The sequence below is a fragment of the Desmodus rotundus genome, chromosome 2, assembly GCF_022682495.2.
Source record: "Desmodus rotundus isolate HL8 chromosome 2, HLdesRot8A.1, whole genome shotgun sequence".
NCBI classification, from domain to species: domain Eukaryota; kingdom Metazoa; phylum Chordata; class Mammalia; order Chiroptera; family Phyllostomidae; genus Desmodus; species Desmodus rotundus.
The window spans coordinates 181,315,163-181,333,948 of record NC_071388.1 but is presented as its reverse complement, the minus strand read 5'-3'; the positions used below and the strand labels follow the sequence as shown (position 1 = coordinate 181,333,948).

The 18,786-nt window shown below is 38.7% G+C and overlaps 1 protein-coding gene across 4 annotated transcripts; it reads right to left on the bottom strand.

Annotated features, from left to right (window-relative positions):
- Positions 1-2,654: 2,654 nt before the first annotated feature.
- Positions 2,655-17,281, bottom strand: BZW1 (basic leucine zipper and W2 domains 1). Of its 4 annotated transcripts, none has more exons than XM_024563864.4 (12): positions 16,923-17,281; positions 15,490-15,563; positions 13,278-13,454; positions 12,096-12,190; positions 11,228-11,293; positions 9,361-9,496; positions 8,514-8,623; positions 8,200-8,370; positions 7,604-7,750; positions 6,946-7,084; positions 5,399-5,521; positions 2,655-4,984 (listed from the first exon to the last, which is right to left on the bottom strand). In XM_024563864.4, the coding sequence occupies exons 2-12, from the start codon at positions 15,551-15,553 to the stop codon at positions 4,953-4,955; spliced, it is 1,260 nt and encodes a 419-aa protein (XP_024419632.2). In that variant the 5' UTR covers positions 15,554-15,563; positions 16,923-17,281; the 3' UTR covers positions 2,655-4,952. The 4 variants fall into 4 exon arrangements, with proteins under 4 accessions (XP_024419632.2, XP_045054132.2, XP_053774907.1 ...); XM_045198197.3 differs by lacking the exon at positions 16,923-17,281 and adding an exon at positions 16,630-16,839; XM_053918932.2 differs by lacking the exon at positions 16,923-17,281 and adding an exon at positions 16,597-16,615.
- Positions 17,282-18,786: the final 1,505 nt, after the last annotated feature.

Sequence of the window (18,786 nt, the reverse complement as noted above, 5' to 3'; positions counted from 1 at the left end):
AAGTTCCAATATTTTGGTTTTGTTTCAAAAAATTCCAAGAGGGATTGGGGACAGGAGCGGATGTAGAAAAAGTAATTGGTGGTGAGGTTAACAGTTGAAACTGGGTGATGGCTCAATGAGTTTACTTTTTCTTTTTCAAATTTTAAAAAATTTTTACTCACTTTAGGGAAGGAGGAATATCAGCTTGCTCTACTTATTCATTCACTGGTTGATTCTCATATGTGCCTTGACTGGGGAATCAAACCCGCAAACTTTACGTATTGGGACGACCCAAGCAAATGAGCTTTGTGGCCAGGGGTCAATTTTTTTTTAAAAAAGCTTTCCATGTAACTGGACATTGACTACAGGGTGTCTGTATTCCATTAACATACCGACTGGCATTCTGTTGAATTTTACTTGCACTTGAGACTACTCAAGCTAATCCTGCTGGTGGCCTGAACTAGGGTAGTAGTAGGGGAGAAGTTATGTTAGACTTGGAATGGCCAGGACCTGATGATACATGAGGGCTTAAAGAGAAGCGACATGAAGCTTTCTGGAGAGGATAGATGGTGTTACTATTTTATTAAGTGAAACACTGGCATTTTCTAAAAACATGTACATATTTGCTTATGTGTACATGTTTTTGAAGTGTTTTTGCATATTTACACGTGTCTGAAGTACATGTGAGCCACACAAAAGCAAAATTGGTCAGGAGAAAAAAAATTTCTGGAGAGACAGGCCCTTTGACGGCATTTAAAACACCCAGGCAAAATGGACAAGGACTTAGCCTTAACCCACTTGGAGCACTTAACGATTATTCGCATACAACCACCAATGCCAACAGTTACTGCTTTTCTCTGTACATTGACAAGGAGTCTCATGAAATTTTATTCAACCTCAAAAGTACAGACAAGAAGCAAGTTTCAGTTAAATAGAAACGATGCAGCAACATAATTACTGGTACGCATGTCTGTACTTGAGTTCGTTCAGAGTGCCAAGAACTACCTGGATCACCAGCTATCCAGTTTTCTCCATTCAAGTGTTTGCTATGCCAAGATCCTTACCTCTACCTAGAATGAAAATGAGGTGTATTTACAGAGAAAGTATTTTATTAGGATACCAGACAATGTAGAACATCTTTTTTGAATAGAGGCTTCAGTCTATAAATGAGTTACTTATTCCCCCAATAGGTTTACCCTTAAAGTTAACTTTAAAGCACAGCCTTAAGGATTTCAGCTTTAAAAAAATTCAAGAATTTTCTTCCTTAGATATTTTAAATTGGTTATACTGACTGGAAATTCGCTGGAATGGTAGAGCTCAATTATTTCATAACTCTGTAGCACCCCAAGCTCATTCATAATACATAGTTCCCAAAGCTGCACTAACACAACAATAAATCTTCTAATATCAATTTGATGAGATATTGGTCTGTCCGGATAAAATCTGCAAAGAAAAGGATTCAGTGGATTTTTTTTTTAAACCACTGTCTCCTCTAGGGCACTATAGTAAGCACAAACAATTGAGCTTTTAATTTAACCAAGGTTCTTACTGAGTTATTAAATCGACAGTGACTGAGTGTACTTGTAAACTCAACCTTTTTTTTTCAATTCACCCAGAGGTCTGACTGTAACCCTAGAATCAGGATAAAAGGATTGTAAGTGCACTGGAAAATTAAAGTAATTGAATTTATAGCTGCTAGTTGACTACAGTTAAATAGGGGGGGAAATTATGGAGGGGAAAGGGAGCTGGGAAGCCTTTCTGATCCACACCAAGTATCATACAGTTATGCATAGGATTATGTTTAAGTACAAATTCACTGCAATTCAAGTTTTTTAGACCAAAGCCAATTATAAATTATTTTGAAGTCAAAAGTACTGACTACATCTTCCAGATTCCACTTAAAGCCTACTGAAAACTCTATTTTAAACCTCTAGGCCTCAGCAGGCTAGTGAATAGGTAGACTTTACATACTTGAGGACAAATATATCTATGAAAAATCATGGCAAGGCATTTACCAGAATTCTCACAGAAATGCTTATTAACCTACTTTACATGGCACCTGTAAATAGCATCTGAGGAAAATCTTTACAAAGGTAATTTAGTAAGCAACAACGCACACTAAAACTTTGGCCCCTCTTACAAAGCCCAATAGTTTTGCGTTTCTGCAAGCAACCTAACTGAGTATGACAGCAGCTGCATCAGTAAAATTTCCATACCATTTATCAAAGTGTTTTGCCCAACTTTAAGTAAATCACTCATCTAGAGTTTTAATTGATTTTTACAGATTAGAAGAAACCCAAATGCCTCTGTTACATTTACAATCAAGTTAAGAATCTCTTAAGCCCTCCAGAATGAATGGGAAATTACTTGTCTGATGCCTATGGTGGGCTGGGTATAAAGCATTAACTGTTAAAAGATGGGTGACTGGCAGAAAACAAACATTCTCTATTTTCTAGTGACCCTGGGAGAAAAAAAAATAGTGCTTTAGGATATGGATCTGCATGAAGATATGTCTGCCAATGCAAATGTGTATCTCTATGTCCACTCCTCTTAAAAAAAAAAAAAAATACATGCCAGGTCATGCATCATCAGTGGGGGTGATATCACCCCCAAATGGGACCCAAAAAAGCCCTTACTCTTTTTAATACATAAAACAGATACAATACACATATAGCTTATCTATAGTAAAATTTATTGGGGTGCTATTAGAAAAGTCTAAAAAGGCTTCCTGGGGGAGGGTGATAATGACCTTGGAGAAACACTGAATTAGAAGCCAATCTCCCAGTCACATGCATTTCCTCTCACCACCATCATTATGCTGTGTCAAAACATCCTCTGGTATTTTTGGTATTTGGAGTTTTCTTAACAACATAATAAATATCTTTAGGACAGTATTCAAGAATAATTAAGATTAAGAAACTATGATCAGCTCTAAATACACATTTAATTATGGTATCTAAGAGATTTATCCTCTGAAACCGACACCAAGTTAGGAAAATCAACATTTATCCAACCATACAAGTACAATTTTAACATCTATATTAAGAATTACATATTTGAGGCCATAAGTTGGCATTGGCAGCTGAGTCCCAAAACTACTACTTAAAATTCAAAATGAAAATCTGCCGTCTTTTCAGAAAGCATTTCCTTTCTTTTATACTGTCACAGGTGATATTCATTTATTATAATATTGTAGTAAGTTAACACTACTTTATCATTATGAAGAAAAAAACTATGATCAGACAAAGATCATAATGTAGTTCTGGAAGACTACACATTCTTTCACTATACACAGTATATAATAGAACAGAGTACACTTTGAACAGCAGTAACATGCAATGATTCGGTTGTAGAAATGTTATGTAGTTTCCACTACATCAGAATTCTGTGTAGGTGTTTACAGTTTGGAAGCTATAAGGACAAAGAGAGCAATTATTTAATGCTTACATAGTAGAGACACCTGAATGTATAATATACATTTACTACTGGACATTAACAAGGAATTTACAAAAAAAATAAAGAAGACTGACCTACATAACCTAAGTATAAGGATGGACTTTATTTTTTTTAAAAAAGTCTTTTGAGGACTACAAATTACAAAGTAAAAGCAGATCACTACGTAGAAACCTAGTGTATACATTTTGCCTGTGCATGAAAACTTGATCAAAGTTATTCATTTAACAATTTCACCCCATTCACAATGATATCAGTAATAATGCTCCTCTTAAGGTTACTATACAACTTTATTTCAAATTATACTACACATTATTCCCTCCAGATGAACTGTTAAACACCAAATTCTTGGCTCATAAAAATGGCACCTCTGAAAGGGGCAATTTCCACCCATTCTCTGGTGGCATTATTCCAATCTAGTTTATTTCAACAACCAAAACTTCCAAAATCTTCATGTGTAAGATAAAGTCTTTCCACCAAAAGGTGTGGTCATATTTTGTTTTCTACTGACTACATATATAGATGGATGACAGCAAGACAAGACGAAAATTAAAAGGCAGCCATTAAAATAAATGAATCAATTGTATAGAAGAGAGAGTTGGCTCATGGCAATTAAAAATAAAAGGCAACTAGGGTAAAGGCATTTCCTTTACTCACACTATTCCATGAGTCCTTTCTTACCAATCTAAGTATATGACAAGTGTTAACTTTGTTAAATGACAAGACTTTTCTAAGGTACAGTTGAAAATGGTATGAAAAGAATACCCATTTGTTTTGCCTGGAAAGATACAAACTGAATGCAGAAATTTTTCAATGGGAAAAGCTCAACTTCCTTCTTCCCACCACCTCTGCCAAGTACAATTTTTCCCAAAGACCTCACTTTCAAGCTTGTTCTCCATGGCTCCACTAAGGAACGGAAACCAGAGAACAAACAACTGAGCTCAAGACATACAGGGTTAAAAATTAAGAAAATATTAACATGGAAACAATGGCCCAAATACTCAAGAGTCATGTTAATGAATTCAATTGCTGTATATGAGGTTTTCCTGGATGAGGAGGGCTTTGGGCATACCAAATTATCACACAAATCATTGCTTTTTGAGACTTTGGATACTTTTACAGTTTAATTTGCAAACAGAATTTTTATAACAAATTATTTTTAACCAAATCATATCTTGAAAACTTTATATAGAAAACCCAGGAAAAAAGTGAACTGTTCATTGTGGAAGGCCTTAAATTACATTATTACAGTAGAAAATACAGGAGGTAGAAGATAACTGAAAAGACTAATGCAACATTAGATTCGAATCTATAGCTCCTGTAGCTACTTACAACATGGTTTTTGAAACTAAACCCAACATTTCCAGTAACCATAGAAACAGTTAAAATAAAATTTGCTATGAAAGCCCTTATATCATGCTTGATATAGGGAGGTAGGAAGATGTAAGAACCAGGACACATGAGACATGACATTTTATCTACAACTCCTGTTTGCTTTACTGAGGGTGTAGTTTCAAAATTCAGTCACCTTCTTCAGCTTCAGACTCAGATTCTAGAAAAGGGGGAAAATGTAGTCAAGCATCATATGGTATCAGAAAACAGAAGTTCCCATTTATAATTGGGAAGCTTTTTATTATAATTAAGGGATCTTATTAATGTCCTACTTAAAATACAGGCATATTCAAAAGTATTCATTTGTAAGTCTCAAAATTCATAAATATTAGATATTCTCAGAATTTTCAAATTTTCTCCAAAGAATGTTTAGTATTATGACCGCCAAAATAGTTCGGTAATCAAAATCTAGTTTTCCTCACCTGCCTTAAAGTAAATAAATTTACAAAAATCTGTACTCTAGGTACAAAATGGCATCTGAATCAAAGAAGGCAGCATGTGTGGACACATTCTATGGTTGGCCAACTAAAACCGGTTCTCTGGCTTTACCAAACTAATTGCATGAAAGACTTACCTTCTTCAGCATTTTTGAGCCACTCCACAAACTTTTTCATCTGTTCAAGGAAGACACTTTTCCCCTTTGCAACATGTGCATCTTTATACCACTTCAGAATGGGCTCCTCACTCAGGACTTCAGCTATAAAGAAGAGAGTGATCATCACATTCAGGTAGTTTTCATACACTTCTCTGACCACACACAGTTAGAACCCACCGAAGGTGCAAATGCCTGCATGGCAACAAAAATCTTACGGGGGGGGGGGGGGGGGTGTCTGTACTCAAACATTCTCTAATTGCTTTCTTCAACAAATTTTTAAGAAATATAAAACGAGAGTCTGATAGTTAAAAAAAAACTTATTGTTGCCCAAGTATGAACCTGCTACTAGGAAAAAAAATTTATTAAACCAGTGATTCTCTCAACTGAGGGCAATTTCACCCCTCAGGGGCATTTGACAATGTTTAGAGACATTGAGTTACACTGGGGAGAACTACTGATATAGCATCTATCGAGCAGATGCCAGGGATGCTTTTAAACACTCTTCAATGTACAGGATAGTGACCTACAAGAGTTATTTTGAGCCCTGGCTGGTGTGGCTCAGTGGGCTGAGCTTTGGCCCGTGAACTGAAAGGTCGCTGGTTCAGTTGTCAGGACACATGTGGGTTTCAGGCCAGGTCCCCAAGTAGGGATTACTTGAGAGGCAACCACACATTGACATTTCTCTCCTTCTCCCTCCCTTCTCTTCTAAAAAATAAATAAAATCTAAAAAACCCCCCATAGTTACTTGGGCCAAAATATCAGTAGTACCAAGGTTGAGAAATGATCAGGGATATTTGTTAGATAATTTGTTAATTAAAAAATATATATGTATTTAGGGAGGAAGGGAGGAAGAAAGAGAAACATCGATCAGCTGCCTCCTGCACATGCCCCAAACAGTGGAGAGACTAGGGACTGAACCTGCCACCTAGGTGTGTGCTCTGACCAGGAATCCAATCAGCAACCTTTCCATTTGGATTTGTGGGACGCCTAACCAGTGAGCCGCATCAGTCAGGGCTGATTTGTTTTTAGGTATGAAAACAGTACTGTGCTTTATTTAAAAAAGAAAAGAAAATGTCCATGTACTTCACAGATCCATATTGGAAAAATTAAGAATTAAATCATTATTTCTAGGATTTATTTCTAAATAATCTAAGTGGCAGAAAGTAGGGGCACACATACTTTTAATAAACCTAATCACAAGCTGATAATCACTGAAGCATGGACTACTTGGAGTTCATACCCAATTCTTTCTTTTTAAAATTTTTATTATACTGATTTTAGACTGACAGAGGAAGGGAGAGAAAGAAACATAATGGGGATCAAACTCCAAACCTTGCCACATTAGGACAACACTCCATCCAACTGAGCTACCTGGCCAGGGTCCCATTCTTACTTTAAAAAAACAAGCACCCAATTCAATGGCAGACAATTCAATTCTGTGATTAGAGTTAAATATTTTAGGGAGCTGGTATTCAGACAACTACTCTTTAGAATTTTGTATTCACAAAATTGAAGTTTTTAATTACCTTTGTAAAAAAGCACCACTATTTTCTGGAAGGCTTTCATGAAATGAATGTTATCGTAGCAATACTCCTGAATCTTCAGTAACAGAGTCAGCTCAGACTGACCTTGAGTAGTAAAGGCAGCAAGGAGAGGGCTGTATTGCTTTTGAAGGGAAGGGAGAAAAGATTTAGTTATTCATTCTGCTGGCTGTCCATTATAAAATTTCTGAAATATAGAACATAACTCATCTTTTACAACCACTGTGAATTATATTCTATCTAGTGGAAATAAAAAAGTAGTGAAGCAGAAAAATCTGCTAAGCATCTAGATCAAATAAGCAATTGCATCAAGAATTCCAGATAACTGTCAAAACAATGTTTAATATTTTAGAGGAAAAAGAAGAAAACGCTTCTATTTGCCAATATTTCCCCAAAAACAAACACCAATTGCAGGCTTAAACTACTTTCCAGCAAGTATTCGTTTTTAACCTGTGAACCAAACAAAGCCCAACTCAGACTTTTAAAAAGGTTGTATCAATAATTAATATGTCGTTTGTCTATTTACTGGTGAATTATCCCCAGGAACCACAGATGCAATAAATGCTCTTAGAAAAAAGCATAGTAATGGTTTACTTTTCCCAACGTGGAAGCAGAATGTTTGATTAAGAAACAGATCTAATACCTTCAAGTGCTTGATGGCTTGCTCTGCTACAAGCTCCTCTTTTTTGTTCCATTCCACAGTGCTCATTACACTGGACCACACTATTCCAATGACAACGGGTTCTGGGATGTTGTTTTTTTTCATCTCCTCCTTGACATACAAAATTATCTGCAAAAGAATCCAAATTTAGTTACCAGAAATCGTATGTATGTATGTTATGTATGTACGTACTCTGTACATCAAACTTACAACTTATACAAAAGCATAAAAAGACCTTTCCATGCAAGCAGCAACAACCACATGTGTACCACATACAATCAATGAGCTTTTAGAACTGGAAGGGGTGAATCTCTAGTTCAAAACTTAGTTTACACATAGGCAAACTGGCTAGGAAAGGACTGAGATAGAAACAGGCCTGTCCACTAGCTTACACCCTACAAAATCCCCAAGTATGAAAATTTCTGGGCACCAATAAAGCGCTAAAGATGAAAAAGACTGAGGCAAAGCCCTGGCATAATATTCTACAGCTATTAAAGCCCACTCTGGTGAAATACTTAAAATTTTTTCTTTGCCAGAAACTTGGCCATATGATGACAGTTTAAACAAAAATATCTTACATCCTTAAATGGATCACCACGAGACATCTGTTCTTGAAGTTCTTTCTGGAGTTCCTTACGAGCTCCAATGGTTTGCTGATTCCGAACATATTCTGAAAGCTCTTTTAAGCCCGCCTCAGTGAAGTACTTCGTGAAGTGTTCAACACTTTGTTTATTGGCAGGAAAAAGTTCCTGAGAGGAGAATTTAATGTAAGTAAATGACCTTTAAATCAGATTAAGAAAAACTTCTCTTTTCTTCACAGGTTAAAAATGACAAAGTTCCCTTCTTGCACTTTCCTAGTAAGAATGGGAAAAAAATGAAAGAAGTTACAAACCATCAGCCTGTTATCCATGCTGACTTTCCGAAGACTTGCAGCTACTGCATTGATATCTTTTTCATTTATCCATGATTTAAAGAGCTTTACAGCAAAAGCTGCTGAAACCCCTGTAGAAGAAAAGAGCACACTTAACAGAAGTTCCATCCTGGATTCAACCACTGCACCTCTCCATTTCCTCCCTCCATAGTTCAACTACACAGGATTACTCCCTTTATCCCCACACTTCCCCCTGGACTTCCTTCTGCTATTGCTTACCATTTAACTCCAATTTCTCTACTCTACCATTTGCTGGTTATGTATTCTTAGTCAATGTTTTCTAATGTATAAAATGAATGTAACAGTTCTTACACTTGACAGGGTTGTTGTGAGAATTAAAATAATGCACATTACATACTCAGTACTCTTAGTAAAATAAGAAAGTCAGCCTTTTATTATTCTAAAGAAAAATTTAACTATGGAAATCAATATAAGGGACTCATTTTCCTTTTCAGCTTGACATTTTCCCCAATGGCACTTCCTCTGTTAAACAAATTTCAAAGTCTCCCAATTGGAATTCATCTTCTGGGTTACCACAGAATTGATTTTTTTTTACTTTATAATTACTTTGCATCTGGACCCTGGATACTTGCTGTCTGCCTAAAGCAAGCCATTAACTCTGGATGCCCAAAGTATACAATAAATGTCTAATGAATTTAAATGAACCTATTAAATTTAAGGATAGTTAAAAACACTATTACAAAGGTCAAACCTAGAGAAATTATATCCTGTATCAGGTCATCTTTCATGCTCTTATCTATCCTACCCTCAGACAACTAAAGACTATCCTTTACTAAATGTTAATTACCTTCTTTAACCAAATTCTCATTATAAAGGCTATTAAGAATGGATGCATTAAGTGTTCCATTAGCCAGAAGAACACCAGTCAACATGGCCAGCTTGTTCCTCTCCGACTCCGAAAAACCCTTTAAGAACAGCAGCAGCTACAAAAGGAAATAGTTATGGGTTAAAAGAGCAATTGTATTATATAAAGAGAAGCAATAAAGCATACTATATTGGTTACAAGTATGGGCTCTAGAGTACCACCCAAGTTTCTGCCTCAGTTATGCTACTCATTAAGTGAGTGATATTACACAAGTTAAGTTCTGCACCTCAGTTTTCTCCTATGTAAAATGCTGATAAAACTTGCTTCACAGGGTTTTTGTAAATAGTAAATGAGTTAACAATTAATGTGTCTGATACCCTACAAATGTTACTAAAAGCATTACCAGATTTTCTATGCACCTTATACAGTACACCTAAGACTCAAAGAGCAAGTATGCTAAATTTCTTTTTCAATGTGTTTAGCTCTGGTCCTCTACCCTCTAACCTTCTGAACAAACCCCACTTTGAATTTTAGGCTTTTGCCATTTGTTTCGACACAGGGCTAAGGAACAATATACAGCAAATTAAACTAAGTGATTTACCCCCAAACTACATTTCAGAGACAGCCTACCTAAATATCTACAATTATCTCAAAAACCCTGGCCAGGTAGCTCAGTTGGTTAGAGCATCAACCTGATACACCAAGGTTGTGGCCTCAATCCGCAGTCAGGGCACATATAAAAATCAACCAATGCGGAAAAACAAATGAATGCCCCCCCCTCAATCAATAAATAAAATTAAAAAATAAAATAATCTCAAACAGTATGGAGGCCCCTCAAAAAACTAAAAGTACAAAAAAAAACCCCTACCAGCCCTGTCTGGGTGGCTCTGTTGGAGCAACATCCCACACACCAAAAGGTTGCAGGTTTGATTCCTGGTTGCAGCGCATACAGGAGGCAACTGATCAATGTTTCTCTCACACTTGAATGTCTCTCTCTCTTCCCCACCCTCCCCCTCTCTCTAAAAATCAATAAACATACCTTCAAGTGAGGATTAAAAAAAAGAAAAAGAAAAAAAAAAGAACTATCATACGGCTTAGCAATCCCACTTCTGGGTATTTATCTGAAGAAATCCAAAACACTAATTCAAAAAGATATACACATTCCCATGTTCACTGTAGCATTATTTACAATAGCCAAGATATGGAAGCAACCCAAGTGCCCATCAATAGACAAGTGGATTTAAAAAAAGCTGTGGTACATATATGCAATGAAATATTACTTTGCCACAAAAAAGGAATGAGATCTTACCACTTCTAACAACATGGATAGACCTAGAGCAGGGGTGTCAAACTCATTTCCACTGGGGGCCACATCAGCCTTGTGGTTGCCTTCAAAGGGCTGAATGCGATTTTAGTATAAATGTAACTACTCCTTAACCAGGGGCAAGGAGCTCAGCGCTGCTCTCAGGTAGAAACAAGATGCCAGGCCACATAAAACAAGGTGGAGGGCCAGACTCAACCCGAGAGCCTTATGTTTGCCACCTGTGACCTAGAGGCTATTTTGCTAAGTGAAGTAAGTCAATCAGAGAAAGACAAATACCATATGATTTCACTTTTATGTGGAAATCTAAAAAAATAAAAACGAACAAACAACAGAAACAAACTGATAAATAGAGAGAACTGATGGTTACCTGATGAGGACTGGTGAAAAAGGGAAGTGATTAACAAGTACAAATGGCAGTTACATAGTTACATTTAAAATTATCTTAAATCTGCGGCAAAATTAGCTGAACATCCCATCGTTTGACCTCAGCCTACTGTCTTCCACACAACATATTGCTCCTCATACCTTTTTTACTTCATCTTCAAAACCTTTCTCCAGGTATTTGTAGCGCCTGATTAACTTGTTAAAAACCTATGAAGAATAGTAAAGAAATTTAATGATAACGTCATGTGTACAGATTCCTAATAAAAAGATATAGGTCAGGGCCAGTAAAATCCCTCCAATGGTATCTCTAGAACAGCAAAGAAGTGAACCTTCAACTAGGTATGTTTATAGGTTGTTTAAACTAGTGTGGGAAGTGTCTGTCCATTCCCAAACCCTGTAATGTACCAGTACAATGCTGTTAACACTTTAATAGCACCTCTCAATAGATTTTTACCACCAAGTATTAAAGCAAAGACTAATTATTGCTCAAATGTGAGTCATTTACCCATCTGTAGAATACTAACAGAATAAGATCATGAAATACAGTTACGTCTTCCTAATGACATCGATAACAATATCTGTTAGACACACTGGAATTCTTTGCTTATTGCAATGCAAACATACCTACTGGTATATATGAAAACTTCAAATAAGATTTTGATCAGTAAACTTATCTGCCTGTAACTCACTCACCTTTTGAAAAATTGTATGCAGAATAACTCCATGATGGAAATCATGACAGGGAACTGATTTTCCTTTTCAGTTTGACTTTTTTCTAATGGATTAATTCCAGAGGAACAAACAGGAAGACCTAACTCAATCTTTTTCTAATTGTTTTTCTCAACACATTTTAAAGTTTTTAATTCATCATATTTCACCAAGACCATTGTCTCAAACCTTCAATTCAAATTCCTTAAATCTCCCTGCACCCTCTTGAAAGTACTTTTCCTTAAACATTAGTGAGATGGATAGTAGCTAACTGAAATTATTATGCCAAGTTTTTATTTACCTGAGCAAATGCTTGCATGGTCTCTAGGTCTTCTTGTGCTGCGAACACACAGACATCTGTACGCATCATGTCATCTGCCAATGTACCACCTGGGGCTAAGGCATATTTTACAAAAAATTTGCAGTGACCTTCTTTTAAAATTAGTAATCATTTCAATCTTACTTTCTGTGATAAAATAAAATTAAAATTCTAACAGATGATTTGAAAGCAATTTCTCAGTAGAGAAATGGCTAGGTTGGTTCAATACATTGAAAAAAGTGAAACAATTTACAGGAATAAAATAACCCACTTTAGCAACTCCATGAAACTTGCTGCATTAGCCATTTAATCATTAGTGCCAAATCTGTCACTCAAGTGGAGATGTTTAAAGTTGGTTTTGGTGTGTAATTTTACATATAGAAAACCACCCTTCAAGCTTCCAAAGAGGCTGGCTATAAATATCCACAGATTAAATACTTTATCTTTTAGATATATTTTCGGTATTTATGGATAAAATGTCTGACATATGCTTTAAAACATGTGGGAAGGGGGGATGAAATTGTTAATAATTACTGAAGTTAGGTAACAGATCAAAAGTTCATCACATTACTCTCTCCAGGATATGTTTGAAAATCTCTTTAGTAAATGTTTTTAAAAATTTTTATAAATAGGCTTATTGATAGTATTATGAATAAGTAGATATATCTCTTATTACGAACTGGTAATACAATGAAAGAAATTCATTTCACTAGGCACTAGAATATATGTTAAGTTCCTAGTTCCAACCACTGAGCAATTGTCTGACTGTATGCAAGTCACTGAAGCCTTTCTGAGCCTCCATTCTGCATACTATATACAAATGGAGTTCTAATTCTGTCAGTTTGGCGGTGAGGGTCAAGACAATATTGCCATAGAATACTTTGAAATACCTTATAAGAGCTATGGAAATGAAATTACCATCATTATTTGAAGATATATAACTCAGTAGTACATTCTGTTAAGACATCCTGAGCTGAAGGTAGAGTTACAGTAAAGCAGCACTGTGTAGCAGAAATATGTAATCCACACAATGTATTTTCAAATCTTCCAGTAGCCATATTAAAAACAAAGGTTGAAATTAATTTTAATTTGTCAAATAGTTCATATTCTGGATTCTAACAATCTTCTCCATATAGCACACTTCCCATAAAACCAGTTACTTACCCAGCATTCCCCCGGCCACCAGAATGTCAAAGAGTGTTTCTGCATACCGGCGGTAATCAAGTTTTGCTCCAGAGGCATCAAGAAACTTTGCTACTGCTTCCAAATCAGTACCAGTTTCAGTTAAGCCTTGAATAATACAGTCTTGAAACTGAGTAGGGTCAAACCTCTCTTTTTCATCTGGGGGGAAAACCCCAAAAATTTAGTTTTAAAAGGCTTCCCAAAACACCAAGAAACCACCACCTTATGAAGTTATAATCACTGAATAAGTTAATTCCATTCATCACAATTTCATTTATTTCAATAGCTGGAAAAAACAAACACAGCTAGATTACCCAAGACCTGGAACACTAGCAAGTAAACAGGAGACCAAACACACGTCCTGTGCAAGTTCCCCTCCGCTAGTTTTAGGCAGGATTGCCTAAGCACAGAATTGTATAGCTATTCTTCCACGATCTTTTCACGTAAGTCTCATTAAATGAGCTGAACAAACAAGTGTGTTCCTACTACCAGGGGACAATTTCTATCTGGAATGTTCTTCCATTGCCTCTGGGCTTTTCTGAAATTTAGGTCAGCCTCCAAACCTCAGGCAAATTTTATTCCTGAGTGAAATTTTGTCCAAACACTGGAGCTGTTCTTTTCTTTAAATGCCCCTAACACTTTGTATGCTTAAAAAAAACAAACAAACCACTCCTTTGATATTAAAGATCCAACATATGACAGAGACTGCAGTAGATCTTTTGCTTCAGTCCTTATAACAATCTTGGAAGGTACATTTTTTTGTTCCCACTATAAAGGAAAATTGAAGGCTGGAGAAATTCAAGACTAGTAGCTAAGACCACCTGCTCTCGAGTCAAAATGCCTGATCCAAATCCTGATCACCACCATTTAACTGTCTGGGCAAATAGTTTCATTCTTTATGCATAAATTTTCCTATTATAAATGGTGCTTAAGAGTAGTAACTATCTTGTAAAGTTGTTGGTAATATTAAATGATATAAATAAGATAGAAAGCACTCAATAGTGTCCTGGGTACATAGCTTTCATTGAATTGCTATTACAGATTCTATAATAGGGTTTGATTTCTCTAAGTTAGATATTACCTTAATGTTCACACAGGATGACCAACTCTTCCCTATTTTCCTCAACACTTTCTTGTTTTTCGCACTGAAAGGCCTATGTCCTGGGAACTCTATACGGTCCTAGATAAATCAGGATGGTTGTTCACCCTACCCAAGACCCAATCATCAAGAATTAGGAGGGCATGAGTGAGCTCAATCTGGAAGCAGGGAAGCGACATCTCTTTCTGATGCTAACAATAAAATAAAGGTGATACCAGTAACCCACCTATTCTAAAGGATATAGACTCTTCTCTATTATTGCTAAACTGCTCTGGTTTCCAACTTCTGTTCCTCCTCTTGAGAAAAATCTACTAGCTTAAATGTAAATGAATCTGCAAAGACTAGAAACAAATCACTCTTTGGTCTCCCCACTACAAGGGAACTATAATTAGAGATTACAAAAGATTCTGTAATATACATCTCAAAGTATCTCTAGTAGGAGTAGAAAAACACAATTTATAACTATTAGTTGACCCAATTCTCTTTTTCCTTAAAGTCTCATATGAAATAAGGTCGACATGTGCTTTTGAGCAACACCAAGAAGTTTTGGGGAACATATTAAGCCTGATACAAAATATACCTGAGACCACATCTCATTTAACTTTGTATCACTAGAGTAGTAGTGCCTCACTACACAATTCAAAATTCATCTAAGTGCCCATAAATACAGAAGTCATCCATATAATTTTAGTACTTTTCTTACTAAGCCTATGAGAAATATTAAAAAACACACCAAAATATTACAATGTGAACTCTGTCCCATAATTAACTTCCATGGGTCAAGTCTGATTTTTCTCTCAGGACTCTTCACAAAGTTTGGGTGAAATCAGTGATCCCGTTAGGAGCTCTTTTTACACCTGAACCTTTTCCTTCAAGCAAAAATTTGCTTAAATGAATTTTGCCGCTAAAAATTCGGCTCATCTATTTTTCAAATAAAATTACTTAGAAATAGTAAGGGTTTATCAGCTAGAAATTCAAGTTCCTTTCTGGTATTTTCTTTTAAGGTTTTAGTACTGAGCAACTGCCAGCCAAAGGAACCAAGATATAAAAGTTATTCTGGAGGTTTGAAGAGACATTTTTAAACCATAAATTTACCTCTTTTTCTGGTTTTAAAACGCTGGCCTGATAGCGTTGGCTTTTGCTGCTTTTGATTATTCATAAAAGACACCCTAGGAAAAGAAAATAAGGCCTTAACAATCAGTGCCATGACATTCATTTCAAAAACAGAGCATCAAACCTTGTTCTAGCCACACGCAAAACCAACTGAACACACTGTCTTGACAATATAACTGAGCAGGCAAAAGTAATTACTTTCGTTTTCATGAACAGAATTTCAAAACTTGCATTTTCCCCTCCATCACAGAGGTGTCCAACTCGTGGCCCAGAATGGCTATGAACGTAGCCCAACAACAAAATCGTAAATTTACTTAAAACCTTTTCTTTTGCTCATCAGTTTTCGTCAGTGTTTGTATATTTCATGTGTGGCCCAAGACAACTCTTCTAGTGTGGCCCAGAGACGCCAAGAAGTTGGACAACCCTGTCCTACCAGAAACCCTTGAAAGAGGTAATGTCAAGTACACCTCTAGGTGACTTTACAGAGCCAGTGATTGGTGGCAAATCACCCACCATAAACATTTTTGGGTCTCTTCCTCGTTCCTCTTCAAATTCGCCAACACCCTGCACTAGCTAAGCACCACAGAAGGCTAACAGAGATTACCACCTAGTCAATCGTGCATTTTGGGACACCGTCAAAACATGAATACCTTCTTTTGAGGGACCCTCCCCTTAAGTCGTACCTGTGACCCCACCGACCGCTTCACCACCCCCGCCTACAAAATTAACTGTCAGCGGGCGTAGCCTCCTTTGGCCCACACCCCACGAATCCAAGAGCACGTGTCTTCCTATTCACACCCTCCCCGTGCCACCCGCAGGAACGACAAACAACCCGCGACTCCGCCCAGGGTCCCCTCCAGCACGGCGAGGCGCCGCAGGGGCTGCACCTCCCCCAGCAGCCCCTTCTTTACAGACCCCGTCGCCGGCGTCCGCCGCAAAGAGCGGACCACAGGAGCCGAGGCGCTTCGCGCCGGGGGCCCAGCCGCCCCGTACATCCGCCCGCCCTCCAGCGAAAGCAGCTGCGGTGGAGGCGGCCGCAGTGGTGGTGGCGGCTCCCCCGCCCCGCCCGCCGGAACCCCCCACGCGTACATCACCCAACAGAGGCCACGGTGGCTTTGTTACCCAGGCCGGGCAGGGCCGGAGGGGGGCTTGACTTGGGAACTGTCACCGCCTCTGGCGCCGCGACGCACCCCTAGGGTCCACGTTCCGGCCCGAGCCGCCGCCCCTTGGCTTCCGCGATGAGGCGGCGACCCCGGCCCTGGAAAACTGGCTCCGGCCCCGGCCCAGCCTCATGCGGCGGCCTCCGCTCGGGCCCATCCAAACCCGGCCGCCATAGGGCCGCCGCCTCCCTCGCTCTCTACCCGGTGATGAGGGGCCGCAACCTGCACTCTGGACGAGAGGGCGCCAAGCCTCACCGAATTTAAGGCGAAGAGAAAAGGGCCAGAAATTCCAGATGTGGCGACAACTGCGGCGGTCTCTCCTCTGCGACCGGAACTAACGCGAGGAGGAGGGAAGAGATGCCACCCCCGCCCCGCCGGTCCCCTATCGCGAGATTTCTTCCTCTGGTGTCCTGCCCCGCCTCTCTCTTGGACTTGAGCCTCCTCCTTTTCCTTTCCCTGGGGCTCGGGATGGGAAAGTAGAAAAAGGGAGGAAGGAGGAATTTCAAGCCTTATTTTATTCCATTATTGAGTTACAGATTTCTCGGACACTTATCCTCGACTAGCCTATCGTTCTGTCCCGCGCGTTTATCCGGCCTCTTAGCACAAGGAAGGGTTAGAACAAAAGTCCCCCATCACCCTCTACAGTCTCAAGGAAGTTGGAGACCTTCGCCCCAGTCCCTAACCCCAGCGGCTCCCTCGTCTTCCGCCGGAAGTCGAAGCTAGAGGGCGTGGCGGGGCAAGGGTGGTGGTAGCCGTTTGGTCTTTGAGTTGGTAGATACCGAGTTTGGTTAAGGTTCCTCCACCTGGCCTGGTCTCTGCTCCGGGCTGGGCTGGTAGAACTAGTTAAGACTAAGTCCAAAACGGGGCGACAGTGCTCTATGGTGCTTGGCAGGTGGGGTCGTGCATTACCTCCTTAGGAGCGATGAAGATCCAGCTGGATGGTTTAGGAAGAAATTCTAATCGGACTGTGGCCACAAATTCTTGCAGTAGTCTCTTGTCACTTTCTCCTGAGTGCGGTAGTTGTGGGAACTTGGGGAGTATCGAAATCCCCTGGGGGGCATTTAAAAACACATTGCTGGGCCTCACTCTCAGAGATTATGAAGATCTGGTGTAGGACTCAAGAATGTGTGTTTCTAACTACGGTAGTTCCTAGTCATGCTGATGCTGCTGATCTAGGGACCTCAATTTTGAGAACCGCTGGAGGAGAGGCTGTATCCAGCAGAGAGCTGGGGGACGATAAGATAGTGCGTGTGGAAAGCACTGTGGACGTTATAATACAGCAGAAATAGAAATGCACAGTGTCTCCAGGACCTAGCCTCATATTTTTATTCCCTCTGTACCTTAGTTTACCTCTATTGCTTCCTCACTCTTCTACCAGAGAAATCTCCAAAACGGGGTTTGTCCCTAAAATCACCTCTGAATCTTGCTTCTCTTCCTTATCAAATATTTTGGTAAATTAGCCTACATAAGTTTACTGATTTTCCTTAATATCTACCCTCATCCCCCGTTCCTCCCAACTTCAGGGAAAATCACTTTCTCAGAGTTCCTTCCTGAGATGATTGCCAAATCCAGTAATTTTCTCAATACTCACCCTCTTGGCCTCTGAGCTATTTAAGGTGTTGTTACCTATCTCCTTAAAACTTTGCTCCAAAGGCCCATGTTACCTCTCCCAATGTTTTGTATTTGTTGGCTCCTCTTTTCTGTACCTTTTATCCCGGTTATGCTTTCTTACATGCATTGACTTAAGTAATGCCCACACTTACAAAGAATTTTTATAAGGGTTTATGTGGGCCAAACTTGACAACATATGTTGGGAAACAAAATCTCAAATGCTCCAGAGAATGACAGTTTTGAAGTTTCTTTTATACATTTGGAATAAAGGAGGGAATGAGAGGAAGGTTATGTGAAAGTGTGAGAAAGTAAGGCAGGGATTGGAATATCGTAGGTTTAACAAGATTATGTGTTTTCTTGAGGGTGGTTTCGCTTTTGAGGGGCCTGGGAAAGAGGGTTACATCTGGCATTTCAAATATGTGTTAGCCTAGATGCACAAGAAAAGTAGATAGGGCTGGCTTAGCCTTTTACTAAAGAAGTTATAGACCTGGGGCATAACTGCCCACCC

Bases quoted from the DNA above. Each gene is read 5' to 3' on its own strand.
- BZW1 (XM_053918931.2), bottom strand. From the start codon at position 16,502: ATGTACGGGGCGGCTGGGCCCCCGGCGCGAAGCGCCTCGGCTCCTGTG. The intron at 13,455-15,489 runs GTAAATTTATGG...TTTTCCCCCCAG, and splicing joins TTTTAAAACCAGAAAAAGAG to ATGAAAAAGAGAGGTTTGAC. The intron at 8,624-9,360 runs GTAATTAACATT...TTTCTTCTACAG, and splicing joins TGAGAATTTGGTTAAAGAAG to GGGTTTCAGCAGCTTTTGCT.